The sequence below is a fragment of the Rhinolophus sinicus genome, linkage group LG02 (assembly GCF_036562045.2).
Source record: "Rhinolophus sinicus isolate RSC01 linkage group LG02, ASM3656204v1, whole genome shotgun sequence".
In the NCBI taxonomy this organism is placed as follows: domain Eukaryota; kingdom Metazoa; phylum Chordata; class Mammalia; order Chiroptera; family Rhinolophidae; genus Rhinolophus; species Rhinolophus sinicus.
The window spans coordinates 158,199,766-158,213,172 of NC_133752.1; the positions used below are offsets into that span (position 1 = coordinate 158,199,766).

The 13,407-nt window shown below is 32.0% G+C and overlaps 1 protein-coding gene across 4 annotated transcripts in view; it reads left to right on the forward strand.

Moving 5' to 3' along the window:
* CPNE8 (copine 8) overlaps positions 1 to 13,407 on the forward strand; it is a 180,472-nt gene that overhangs the window by 83,096 nt on the left and 83,969 nt on the right. For 2 of the 4 annotated variants that reach the window (XM_074325838.1, XM_019736511.2), the window contains 2 exons: positions 1,671 to 1,734; positions 10,654 to 10,757. In XM_074325838.1, the coding sequence (XP_074181939.1) occupies positions 1,671 to 1,734; positions 10,654 to 10,757 (168 nt within the window). Of the gene's footprint in view, positions 1 to 1,670; positions 1,735 to 3,565; positions 3,630 to 10,653; positions 10,758 to 13,407 lie in introns of all 4 variants that reach the window. The other 2 variants (XM_074325839.1, XM_074325840.1) reach the window with 1 other exon arrangement.

A 13,407-nucleotide genomic window follows, 5' to 3' on the forward strand; every position in this document is an offset into this window, starting at 1 on the left:
ATACCATGCTTCCCTGAAAATAAGACCTAGCTGGATCATCAGCTCTAATGCGTCTTTTGGAGCAAAAATTAATATAAGACCCGGTCTTATTTTAATATAAGACCCAGTATAATGTAATGTAATATAATATAATACTGGGTCTTATATTAATTTTTGCTCCAAAAGACGCATTAGAGCTGATGGTCCGGCTAGGTCTTATTTTCAGAGAAACACAGTAATATTGTAAGAAAAACATGCAAGGATAAATTAATTCATCTGTTAGTTATAAAGACTCAGAGAAAATAGAAGATCTTGACATGCACAGTTAACCTAATGGGGAGTAAAGAGATAGAGGAAACAAGATTTTGTCATAGGTGGTTTCCTGCACAAGCTATGAAATGGCATTTTTAGCTCAAAACTGAGTGCTGCTCTCTAGAAGAAATTTCAGAACAGAAACAAGTTTTAGACTGAGTATAATTTACATTGATGTGTTTATAACTCAGAATATTTTAACTTTTCATTCTTTACCTTGTTACCAATCAAAATACTGAGACTCCACTTCCTCTATATATGGAGAACAGGGGGTTATGTATTGGTTGCATACATGCTGGCATAAATTATTGGGGATGAATTATATTCTTGAGGACAAAAGCACTCGTTGGGCTCTAATTCCACAACTTGTAGTTCCCAGGACAAACAGAAGAGTTGAACTCTGATTTGTCATACGGCTAAAAGAAGTGTGAAGTATTTCTTTAGAGCATTAGGATTACTCTTTGGAGGATTCCTATGGACTTGTCTCTATATTCCCTAACGTAAAGCAGGGACCCCATGTACACATCTTGCATTTTCCTAGAGAACTTTGCTCTTGATGTCAGCTAGAAGCTATGTGAGCACATATGTACCAGAGATGTGTAGAAAGAAAATTGAATGAGAGTTTCAATTTGCTTAATTTTGCTTATTTATTATATATTTTTCTTATATATTGACCACCTGCTATGCATAAGTATGTAATTCTATTGGTTTACAAGAGGTTTGTGTCATGAACTTTGCTCTTATATAGCTTATAATCAACTTGAAAAAAGAAAGGATGAAACTATGTAATTTTAACAATTTTAGAATAATTAAATGTTAAACCTGTAAGTGCAATAGGACTACAGAGAAGGCTGAGCTTTGTGTGAGGTTGACTGACTGGGATGTTTCCTGAAACATGTGGAACTTCATCTGGGGGTATGAAGTGTTTGAGGCAGAATAGGGAAGAGTTACCACGCTGTGCTATGTCAGGCCATGGGGGCAGACACAAAGAATTAAGTGCAAAGAAGTAAGCATGTTGATGAAAGGAAAAAGAAATATTGAAAATCAAGAATAGGATAGCTTGTAATCACATAATTAAAACCTTAAAAACCATAGGAGAAAATATTATTATACTATAGATATTATATTAATTACATATGGTAGACAATATGAAGCTATTCTTGGGCCACAGACTAACATGTTGAAAGTGATCAAAGTTTAACTTCATCAGGAAATGTGGACCTATATGAAAAACTTAAGGTTGGAACTGGAAGTATATTTTGTTAGAAAATTGTCTACCTATTGGTAGTATTCTCTTTATTTGGTTATATAAAAAATATATATGTAATATTATAAATATAAGATATTAATGCATATAAATATATTTTTTGTTGTTTTAGAGGAATTCCGGGGAAGAAATGTGGAACAATCATACTTACAGCAGAGGAATTAAACTGTTGTAGGGTAAGTAAATATTTCTTTGGTTTAAATACTATTTCTAACACCTTTTTAAAAATGATATTTCTAAAACTATGCTTAAGTAATTAATTCTTGAGTAATTTTAGCAAAATATAATTAAAACTATGCTTTATATAATTCTATAATCCATAAAATATCACTTGAGATACATACCGTGTTTCCCCAAAAATAAGACCTAGCCAATCAGCTCTAATGCGTCTTTTGGAGCAAAAATTAATATAAGACCCGGTCTTATTTTAATATAAGACCCAGTATAATGTAATGTAATATAATATAATACTGGGTCTTATATTAATTTTTGCTCCAAAAGACGCATTAGAGCTGATGGTCCGGCTAGGTCTTATTTTCAGAGAAACACAGTAATATTGTAAGAAAAACATGCAAGGATAAATTAATTCATCTGTTAGTTATAAAGACTCAGAGAAAATAGAAGATCTTGACATGCACAGTTAACCTAATGGGGAGTAAAGAGATAGAGGAAACAAGATTTTGTCATAGGTGGTTTCCTGCACAAGCTATGAAATGGCATTTTTAGCTCAAAACTGAGTGCTGCTCTCTAGAAGAAATTTCAGAACAGAAACAAGTTTTAGACTGAGTATAATTTACATTGATGTGTTTATAACTCAGAATATTTTAACTTTTCATTCTTTACCTTGTTACCAATCAAAATACTGAGACTCCACTTCCTCTATATATGGAGAACAGGGGGTTATGTATTGGTTGCATACATGCTGGCATAAATTATTGGGGATGAATTATATTCTTGAGGACAAAAGCACTCGTTGGGCTCTAATTCCGCAACTTGTAGTTCCCAGGACAAACAGAAGAGTTGAACTCTGATTTGTCATAGGGCTAAAAGAAGTGTGAAGTATTTCTTTAGAGCATTAGGATTACTCTTTGGAGGATTCCTATGGACTTGTCTCTATATTCCCTAACGTAAAGCAGGGACCCCATGTACACATCTTGCATTTTCCTAGAGAACTTTGCTCTTGATGTCAGCTAGAAGCTATGTGAGCACATATGTACCAGAGATGTGTAGAAAGAAAATTGAATGAGAGTTTCAATTTGCTTAATTTTGCTTATTTATTATATATTTTTCTTATATATTGACCACCTGCTATGCATAAGTATGTAATTCTATTGGTTTACAAGAGGTTTGTGTCATGAACTTTGCTCTTATATAGCTTATAATCAACTTGAAAAAAGAAAGGATGAAACTATGTAATTTTAACAATTTTAGAATAATTAAATGTTAAACCTCTAAGTGCAATAGGACTACAGAGAAGGCTGAGCTTTGTGTGAGGTTGACTGACTGGGATGTTTCCTGAAACATGTGGAACTTCATCTGGGGGTATGAAGTGTTTGAGGCAGAATAGGGAAGAGTTACCACGCTGTGCTATGTCAGGCCATGGGGGCAGACACAAAGAATTAAGTGCAAAGAAGTAAGCATGTTGATGAAAGGAAAAAGAAATATTGAAAATCAAGAATAGGGATAGCTTGTAATCACATAATTAAAACCTTAAAAACCATAGGAGAAAATATTATTATACTATAGATATTATATTAATTACATATGGTAGACAATATGAAGCTATTCTTGGGCCACAGACTAACATGTTGAAAGTGATCAAAGTTTAACTTCATCAGGAAATGTGGACCTATATGAAAAACTTAAGGTTGGAACTGGAAGTATATTTTGTTAGAAAATTGTCTACCTATTGGTAGTATTCTCTTTATTTGGTTATATAAAAAATATATATGTAATATTATAAATATAAGATATTAATGCATATAAATATATTTTTTGTTGTTTTAGAGGAATTCCGGGGAAGAAATGTGGAACAATCATACTTACAGCAGAGGAATTAAACTGTTGTAGGGTAAGTAAATATTTCTTTGGTTTAAATACTATTTCTAACACCTTTTTAAAAATGATATTTCTAAAACTATGCTTAAGTAATTAATTCTTGAGTAATTTTAGCAAAATATAATTAAAACTATGCTTTATATAATTCTATAATCCATAAAATATCACTTGAGATACATACCGTGTTTCCCCAAAAATAAGACCTAGCCAGTCAGCTCTAATGCGTCTTTTGGAGCAAAAATTAATATAAGACCTTAAATTATTATAATATAATAATATATTATGTAAGACCTGGTGTATATTATAGTAAAATAAGACTGGGTATTATATTAGACTCGGTCTTATAGTAAAATAAGACCAGGTATTATATTATATTACATTACATTACATAATATTATATTATATAAGACCCGGTTTTATATTATAGTAAAATAAGACTGGGTCTTATATTAATTTTTGCTCCAAAAGACACATTAGAGCTGATTGTCCGGGTACGTCTTATTTTTGGGGAAACATAGTAGTACTTTAACTAGAGAGACTATATTCCGTAGTCTAAACAGGATAAACAGGCATTTAATAGTCTTTTTAAAGAATATAAGTTATTAAAACAAAACCTAATGTCAGGATCATTTTGGGGGCATTGATATAAAGAATTGTCAATTGTACCAATCTGATCAGTTCTTGCAAAAATTTTGAAGATTGATGTGTGATCCTGCAGGAGTATATCTATAGATGTTTGACTTTCGCCCTTTTGCCTAACATACTTGTTTTTCCATATTTCTAATTGAATTAATTCAGAATATGTATATACCCATCTTTTGTTTGTTAGCTTGGGATGTCCACATTTGAAAATAGGACCACTTCAACTAGGAAAAAGATGATAAAAAGTGCATAGTCAATATTTTCAGAAAACTGCAATTTCAGTTGTGATTTTTCTGGTGCAGCCATTGGTTCATGTTCAATGAGGACTTCTTTGTTGTCAAGAAATGAGCTGATAGCTGACACTCCACACTGGAAGTAAGGATGGCTCTCTGAATCTGAAGTCAATACTGTCTGTTTAACATGGCCCGGTGGATCCCCAGGAATTGTCTCTGGGGAAAAGAAGTTTACCCTAGGTTATATATCAGGACTCTTTACAATGTTTGCTCCTTGATTTTAGGAACAGAATCTCCCTAAAAGTACCAAAACTGAATAATTCTACATTGACTGCAGTTTTCATATAGAGAGCTATTATTTATTATCTGAATCTGTAACTTTAATCTCCAGGTTTTTTTTAAAGGTAATTATTATAGCTTTATATACATAATATATTTCCAAGGCAATATGGTCAGAAAAACTATGGTATTACTTGCCAGCAAATGATGGAAACTGAATATTCCAATTGATTATATATCTTTGGGATTCTGGGGGTTGGGACAATGAGATAACAAAAGGAAAGTATAGTAACAGGCTTGTGGAGATAATTGAACAAGAATATTAGAATTTAAGCTGTTAAAAATGGATTCGGATTGAGGCATTTCTATTATTTTTCCTCCCATTGCCTTTATCCCTGCGGGCAGGTCACAGCCACATCAGTCACAGTTTTCTCATGTATAAAATGCCAGAACTTACTCCAGTATAATGTGGTTAAAGACCATCAGACTGAGTTGAGTTTTGGTTTTGCTAATAATGTGCACTTTGTCTTATCAAGTCACTTGATTGCTCCAAGTTTTATTTTCCATATTTGCAGGAGGGGAAAAAGCCAAACATGTAAACCAGTCACTAGAATGTTTTCAAAAATTCTTCCATCTCTGAAAATCAACTACCATAGCATTAAGTCTGAAAATATAATGTATACGAAAGCATTTTATGTGTACTGGAAATGCCTTACAAAAAACAGTACAATTATTTAAATGCAGAGCTAATCCATGCCATCCTATTTTTTTAGTTAAACTGGCCCAATGATTTCTTTTAATTATATCAACTAAGCATCTTTTATACTTCTTGTCTCTGAATTTGTTTATATGTATGAAAACTTGTTTTGTATAATGAGGGAGGAAAGAGAAAAAGAAGTTCAAGATCAGTTAGATACAATTTCTTTACCGTGACATCAACATGCTATTTTGTCAAAATCTTGATATTAAGATAATTTTGTATAAATATACCAATAAACTCATTATTAGTTTTATGTCAAAAGAGAACCAAGATACCAAAGACATAAACTGAGTATGACCAGGCTGCATCTTATGTATCTTCCACTTTCAATTCTATTGTCTTACTTGGAAGAACAGGAAAATGAAGCGGAATCTGTTACTTAGTGATCTAGAGTCATTTTCACAACAAATTTCTACTACTAAAGCTTTAAGAACATCTGCAATTATCTTTCAATAAGAACATACATATTTCTCATACTTAGAAATTATAGATCTAATATTTTTAAAGTGTTATTTAAAATCAGAATCTAACATTGTCTTACCTATCCTATGCTCTGATTCTTAACTACAGCCTTATTGATTATTAGCACTATTGTTAATAGTAAGAACCTTGAAATAATACTTCACTACTATGCTAGTATACTAGAAGGAAGAAATGTATTCAAAGCAGTGGGCATAATGACTTCAGAAGAGAGAACGCCTTTTAAATTTGCATTTTAGGGTAATTTAAAACTATTTAGAATTTTTAATGAAATAATGTTACTTCATATTTGATATCACACTAATTGACATCTTTTTTTACTTTAAAACACAATGTCAGTTATTAATTTGAGAATAAGCTTTGGAGTCAAGACACCTAAATTTCAGTCTTGTGTTTTTTACTGTTCACCTGAGTGAAGAGTTATATTCTTGGAGCTTCTAAAATGCTGATATTCTTTTTTCTCTCTCTCTCTCTTTTTATTAAGTTTATTGGGGTGAAAATTGTTAGTAAATTTACATAGATTTCAGGTGTACAATTCTGTATTACATCATCTATAAATCCCAGTGTGTGTTCACCACCCAGAGTCAGTTCTCCTTCCATCACCATATATTTGATCCCCTTTACCCTCATCTACCACCCTCCTCCCTTCTTACCCTCTGGTAACCACTAAACTATTGTCTGTTTCTACGAGTTTTTTTCTCATTTGTTTGTCTTGTTCTTTTGTTGTTTTTGGTTTATATACCACATATCAGTGAAATCATATGGTTCTCTGCTTTTTCTGTCTGACTTATTTTGCTTAGCATTATAATCTCAAGATCCATCCATGTTGTCACAAATGGTCCTATTTCATCTTTTCTTACCGCCGAATAGGATTCCATTGTGTATATATACCACAACTTCTTTATCCAATCATCTATCGAAGGACATTTTGGTTGTTTGCATGTCTTGGTCACTGTAAGTAAAGCTGCAATGAACATTGGAGCGCACATGTCTTTATGTATAAATGTTTTCAGATTTTTTAGGTAGATACCCAAGAGAGGGATTGCTGGGTCATATGGTAATTCTATTCGTAATTTTTTGAGGAACCTCCAAAAATTTTTTGAGGAACCTCCACACTGCCTTCCATAACGGCTGCACCAGTCTGCATTCCCACCAACACTGTATGAGGGTTCTTTTTTCTCCACAGCCTCTCCAACACTTGTTACTATTTGTCTTGTTGATGATAGCCATTCTAACTGGGGTGAGGTGATATCTCATTGTGGTTTTTATTTGCATTTCTCTGATGATTAGTAATGTTGAGCATAAAATGCTGATATTCTTAATACTTCCCCAAGATGTTTACTCTGTAAAAAAAAAAAAAAAAAAAAAAAAAAAAAAGCAGCGTTTGAGAGATGTATAAATCATAGCTTAAAAAGTACCTTGAAATTATCCACAAAGAATGTTTTTCATTCTGATTGATTTACCAGTGTTTATAAATTGTACCATGTGCTTGTCTCTGAGATGGATGTTTAGACTACAATGGTGAGGGGGGAAAAAACAAGTCTAGTCTTTGTCTTTAATGAACACATAGTTTATGGGAAAGACAGATATTAATCGGATGACAACGTAAGTAAATATGTCATGATATGTACTACGTAATTAAATATATTATAAAAAGTCAATGGAAAATCTAATTTACATTGGGGAGGGTGTCACGCAGGCCTCTTTGAGAAAATGACATTTAAGCCAAACCCTAAGGAATGGTTTGCCAGCAAAAGGGTAAGAATTCCAGCAGAGTGCACAGCTTGTGTAAGGTCCTAAGGAGTGACAGGAGTGTGTCTGGTGTTGGTGACAAGGGCCTGGGAGTGGGGAATGAGTAAGGTAAAACTGCCAGATGATGGTGGAAACGGCTGCTCCAAGCCGGTGTGGTATTGGGCTTTGTAGACCAGATTAAAGATTGTGTGTCTATCCAAAATGCAAGAGAAAGCCTTGAAGCATTTTAAGTTTTGAACAGCATCATTTCTTTTCTTAAAAACATTGCTCTGCCTGCTGAATGGAGAATGGAGTGGGTAGGTCCAACAGTGGAAGAGGGAGAAAGGAATTAATACCATTGTACGTGTCCAGGTGAGGGAAGAGGTTGGCTTGGACTAAGGTGGTGCCAGTGTAGCTGAAGTGGAAATGTGAAAAATGTTTCAGAAATCGAATGGTGGGACTTGGTGAAGGATTGAATGAAGGCTAAGGAAAAAGGAGAAACTGAGAATGGCTCCTTGACCACTTGGGAGGATGATGAGCCACTAATTGAGCTGGGAAAATTGTAGAAGAAGCAAGTTAGATCTGAACTTGTTGGAAGTTCCTGTGAAACATATAAGTGGACTACTTCAATAGGAAGTCATTATATTGGTGTGGAGTATTGAAGAAAGTTTTTCAAATTCTCTCAGGTGGCATTAAGCATAAGAGACTAAAAAAAATTTGCAATGATGCCTTTATATTTCTAAAAATAAGTAAATGCTTGATTTTTTTCTCCAGAAATTAGATTTCTTTTGTGCTTGTTGCAGATGAAATTCCTGCTAAGTTATTAACCTGGGTAATTGCAAATATATTTTCCCTAATGTTATATAATTTGGTGCATCGAAAGACATCTTTGTTTTGAATCAGTAATTCATTTTGCAAGCTTTAAAGAAAATAATTTGAAAAATTGCAACTTGGTATTACAGTTACCAGTGATCATACGAAAATTTATTTTTTAAATAATACATTTGATCTCTTGGAAGTTTAATTCACAATCCGTTTATAATACACACATTTCATTTGCCTATTATGCATTTTAAGTATATCAGAATTTTGGGGGAAATTTGTATTTTGGTCCAGCTGCTTTGGGAGAATGTCTTCAAGAGGCTATTTTTTTTTTTTTTTTTTTCTGGGGCAAGCACAGTGTCCTTGTCCCATGTTCTTAGAAAACCACCCTGTCCCAAGGGCAGTTAATATATGTGAAGATGAAAGGACATTCAAAACAAACAAAACAACAGCCTTTCCTTTTCAATTTTGTCCTTGATTTTGTACTTGGATCATCCAGGGTGATTCTCTCACTGCTTCCTTAAAGGATAATATATAATTTTTTTATCTTTAAACTTCAAATCTGAGAAGTGATCATGGGTGAGAAGCTTGAGGTGTCCATACTGTTCTTGACTCTGTTCTTCTTTTAATTTTTTTGAAGTGTGTATTGTCACCATGCTGCTTAGAAGCGTAATGCCTGCTTTCTTATGAGTATTCCTCTGGCAGAAGTTATCACATCTATATTCTAAATAATACAGTAAAATGACACTCTACCAATGCTTTTGAAAATTAGAAATCTAGAGCTGTACAATTGTCTGAGGGCAGAGATATGTCTTCTTCATCTCCCTATTCCCGGATTGCAGCCTGAGTGTTACTTGAGAAATGTTTGCTAAGTAAGTATAGGTATCCATGAGTGAAAACGAGATATGATCATCTCTTGGATAGTGTTCTGGAATTACTGAAAGAAAATCATGAGAACTTTCGGTGGATGCTTAATTAGTACTGCTAGACTCTGGAGAATAAAAAAACAAAATGAAACAAAAAGAAGTGGTGAATAAGAGAGCGCCATTTTAGTCATTGTTAACATCTTCACCAAATAATATTTAAAACTGTGAACTCTTGATTTACTTTGAATTACTTTGACCCTCTATCTCTTTTCAAAATTATGAGCCTCTTGCAGGTAAAAATGCAAACCAAAAATAGTGATTTTTTTTTATTATTAAATTTATTGAGGTGACAATTGTTAGTAAAATTACATAGATTTCAGGTGTACAATTCTGAGAACCATGTGATTTCACTGATATGTGGTATATAAACCAAAAGCAAAAATAGTGATTTTTATTGTTAAAATTACTGTACATTATCATCTACCTTTAAAAAAGCTTATCCTACCTACTTGAATAATGTTTCACTTCCTTGTTTACCTTTAAGCTAAATCAGGTAGGTGATGTATGAGTGCTTAAGTATATAAATTGATAAAAATGATTGGTTTGGTATAGTGATTAACATACGAATATATAATTTAAGTTACAGGTAAAAATGAAGGTGCTTTGCTTTTCTTGAAGCTCTGTATATTAGGAATTATTTTTAAATGTGGTTATTAAGACATTATAGTGTATTTGTGTGTAATTAAGAAGAAAACCCTCTGCCCCCTACCTGATGGTAAACTATGTGGTCAGAATCTGGACCTGTCTTGTTCCTCATCTAATACATCAAATACATGGTAGATACTTGGTAGATGCTCAATAAATATTTCCCCAGGAACTAAAAAAAGCCACTTAAGTTCTTAAAATGTGTACTTCACTAACTGAAGATGTGAATGTAGAATTTGTATTATAATATTGGGTACCTAGAGTCATCTAGCTTTTTAGGGAGGAAATGTTGCAGATTTTTAAGAAGTTAGTTTTGTGACTAGAACAAAAACTGACAGAATCAATTCTTCAGTCTTACCGTCCTTTAAATAGCAGTTTTATGTTATCTGGGATTCTCGCCCACTTGGTCATTTGCTTTAAAATGCCAAATTTGTTTTCTTGTCAAGTCTTGCTTGTGAGCTTCAGTTTCTAGTTATTTATAACCCAGACTTTGACCTATTTTATTAATGTTGTTTTCAGGATGCTGTTCTGATGCAATTTTGTGCTAACAAATTGGACAAGAAGGACTTCTTTGGAAAATCAGATCCTTTTCTTGTATTTTATCGAAGTAATGAAGATGGCAGGTAGATTTATATTTTATGCATTTTCACTCTATAGTGAGGATGGAATTGTTACTTTTCTCAGAGAAGCTCATTAAATTGATAAACAGAGTAAAACATTTTGGTATTTTAAAAATTGATGTGATTTTTAAATCTCAGTAACAATGCATAACTTTATAAGCATTTTGTATGTTTTGCTTGGTATTTAAAATAAATCATTATCAGCTTCATGGAAACATTTTCTCTTTACTTTTTATAAAAATGTAATATTGTCTTAATAGTATGAAAGAATTACATTTTTGTGGAAATCTAATGTATTTTATTATAGAATTGAACTCTAACCATTTTCTTGGAGAAGGATATGGACTATGTGGGTTGCTTTTTATACTACAGGTTTTGTTGTTGTTTTTTCAATAATATTTAAGTCTAACATTCAATACAATGTTTCATTACATTCTAATCATTTGAATATTTTTACCAGTCATAATTAGACTGGTTATTGTCATTTGAAAATGTATTCATGGGTTATAGATTATAATTTAATACATATGACTCTACTACTAAATATATTGTTTTCTTTGATTCATGTGGTACTGTCAGCATTCATGGGAAAAGTTTGGTGGTTAAAATTATGGGCTAAGGTTTTATTGCCTAGGTTTAAATCATGACCCGGCTACTTAATAGCTGTGGAACCATTGGCAAGTTTTTAAAGCCATATGAGACTCAGTTTCCTCATCTGTAAAATGAACTAATAATCAGCTACCTCACAGGGTTGTTAAGAGTATTGCATGGGTTACTGCACAAAAAACATTTAGAAGCTTGCCTAACATATAAAATAATTTAAGTGTTAGCTGCTTTTGTTATTATTATTATAGTATAGTGTTTCATTTAGTGTTTTTCTTAATTATGCATAATAAAATATTAGCTAAAGCGAAAACATCGTTTAGAGATTAAAAATGAGAGGAATAGAAGGGAAAAAATAATTTGTCACTACTGTCCCACTTATAAATAAAATTATACAACATGTTAACATTAAATAATAAGTGTATAAAATGTTACATGAAAATAAAACGTTTGCTATTTAAAGTGAATACACTGGGCAGCAGAAAATGATGCATTGCTTATTGTGGAATTTTGTTGATGCAGCTACTGGTCAACTCTTGGCTATTTTTGTTATGGTGTCGTATTGTTGGATTTTGCATACTTTCCTTCTATTTTGATGGTTAAAATGTCAGAGTAGTATTTATATCTGAGCACTAATTTTACCCATGTGAAAAATATTGGATAGTGAAGAAAATAATTGTATTTGCCAGTCATTTCAAAGATAGAGAAAAACTAAAGAATGAGTTCAAAATATCTTGAATCACAATGTTCTTATGTCTCTTCCTGTCTGAACTACTTGTGTCTTAAATTTTCTATTTTTATTCTTCTGGTTTTCATTATTCATAAAGATTATTTGTACGATTATAGAATTTTAATCTGTCACATTTAATGCTACTGGTGAGAGTTACATTCCAGAAATTATTATGTTTGTATGAATGATATCAGCTTATTCATTAAATGGAATCAAATAATAAGAAAAAAGTACAACTAATCCAAAAATCTCAAATCATTTATAAACTATTGCTCAAATTTGATGAATCTCATTTCAGAAAATGTTCCACATATATTTACGTAAAACTAGTTCACCAGCCAAATCCATATATATGTACATATATATGCATATGTATATTTATATTAATATATGAACGTTTTGTTTAAATGAGCAAAAATGCTTTTATTCATTTTTTATATATGTCTTTATGTTTGAATGCAAAGATTGTAGCCTTATTTTTAGCATTTATTTTAATATGGAGCTATTTCAAAAATTATTGTTGTCTAGTGTGTTTGAGGCTCATTTTAAAGGAAAAAGTAAAATTAATAAAAAATCTTAATAACATATGATTATAAATTTTTATTTTCTTGCTTTCACATTTATTTGGTAAGTTGACCTGTATTTATAGTTAGGTAATAATTTTCCTTTGGAATATCTGTTTATTGGTAAATAACTTCAATACATGTTATTTAATAATTTTTTATAATACTATTTGTAATGCATTCATGCATACACATTATATTTATGTAACAGTACTCCTGAATGTTGGGAAGAGCTACATCAGACTCTCATCAGAATTTTCACTAGTTACACTAGCACTGGAATTTCTAGTGAGATTTTGCTGTCTATATCACATCTAATGCATTACAAGTGAGAATGATTAATAGAAGACAGATGACTACTTGGCTGAGAAATAGCTCACTAAGAAGATGAGTCACGGTCTTAAATGAAGTTCCAAGTGTCAAAGTAATTACTATTGTGGTGATACTAAGACTATAACAGAAGTTTTGATTTAACTATAAGCAAAGAAGCCAAAAAATCAGTATCCATATATCTAATCTATCATCTGTCTGCCTGTCTGTCTGTCTGTCTGTCTGTCTATCTATCTATCTATCTATCTATCTATCTATCTATCTATCTACCCTGTTTCCCTGAAAATAAGACCTAGCCAGACAATCGTCTCTAATGAGTCTTTTGGAACAAAAATTTATATAAGACCCAGTATTCTATTCTATTCTATTCTATTCTATTCTATTCTATTCTATTCTATTCTATTCTATTCTATTCTATTCAAGACCC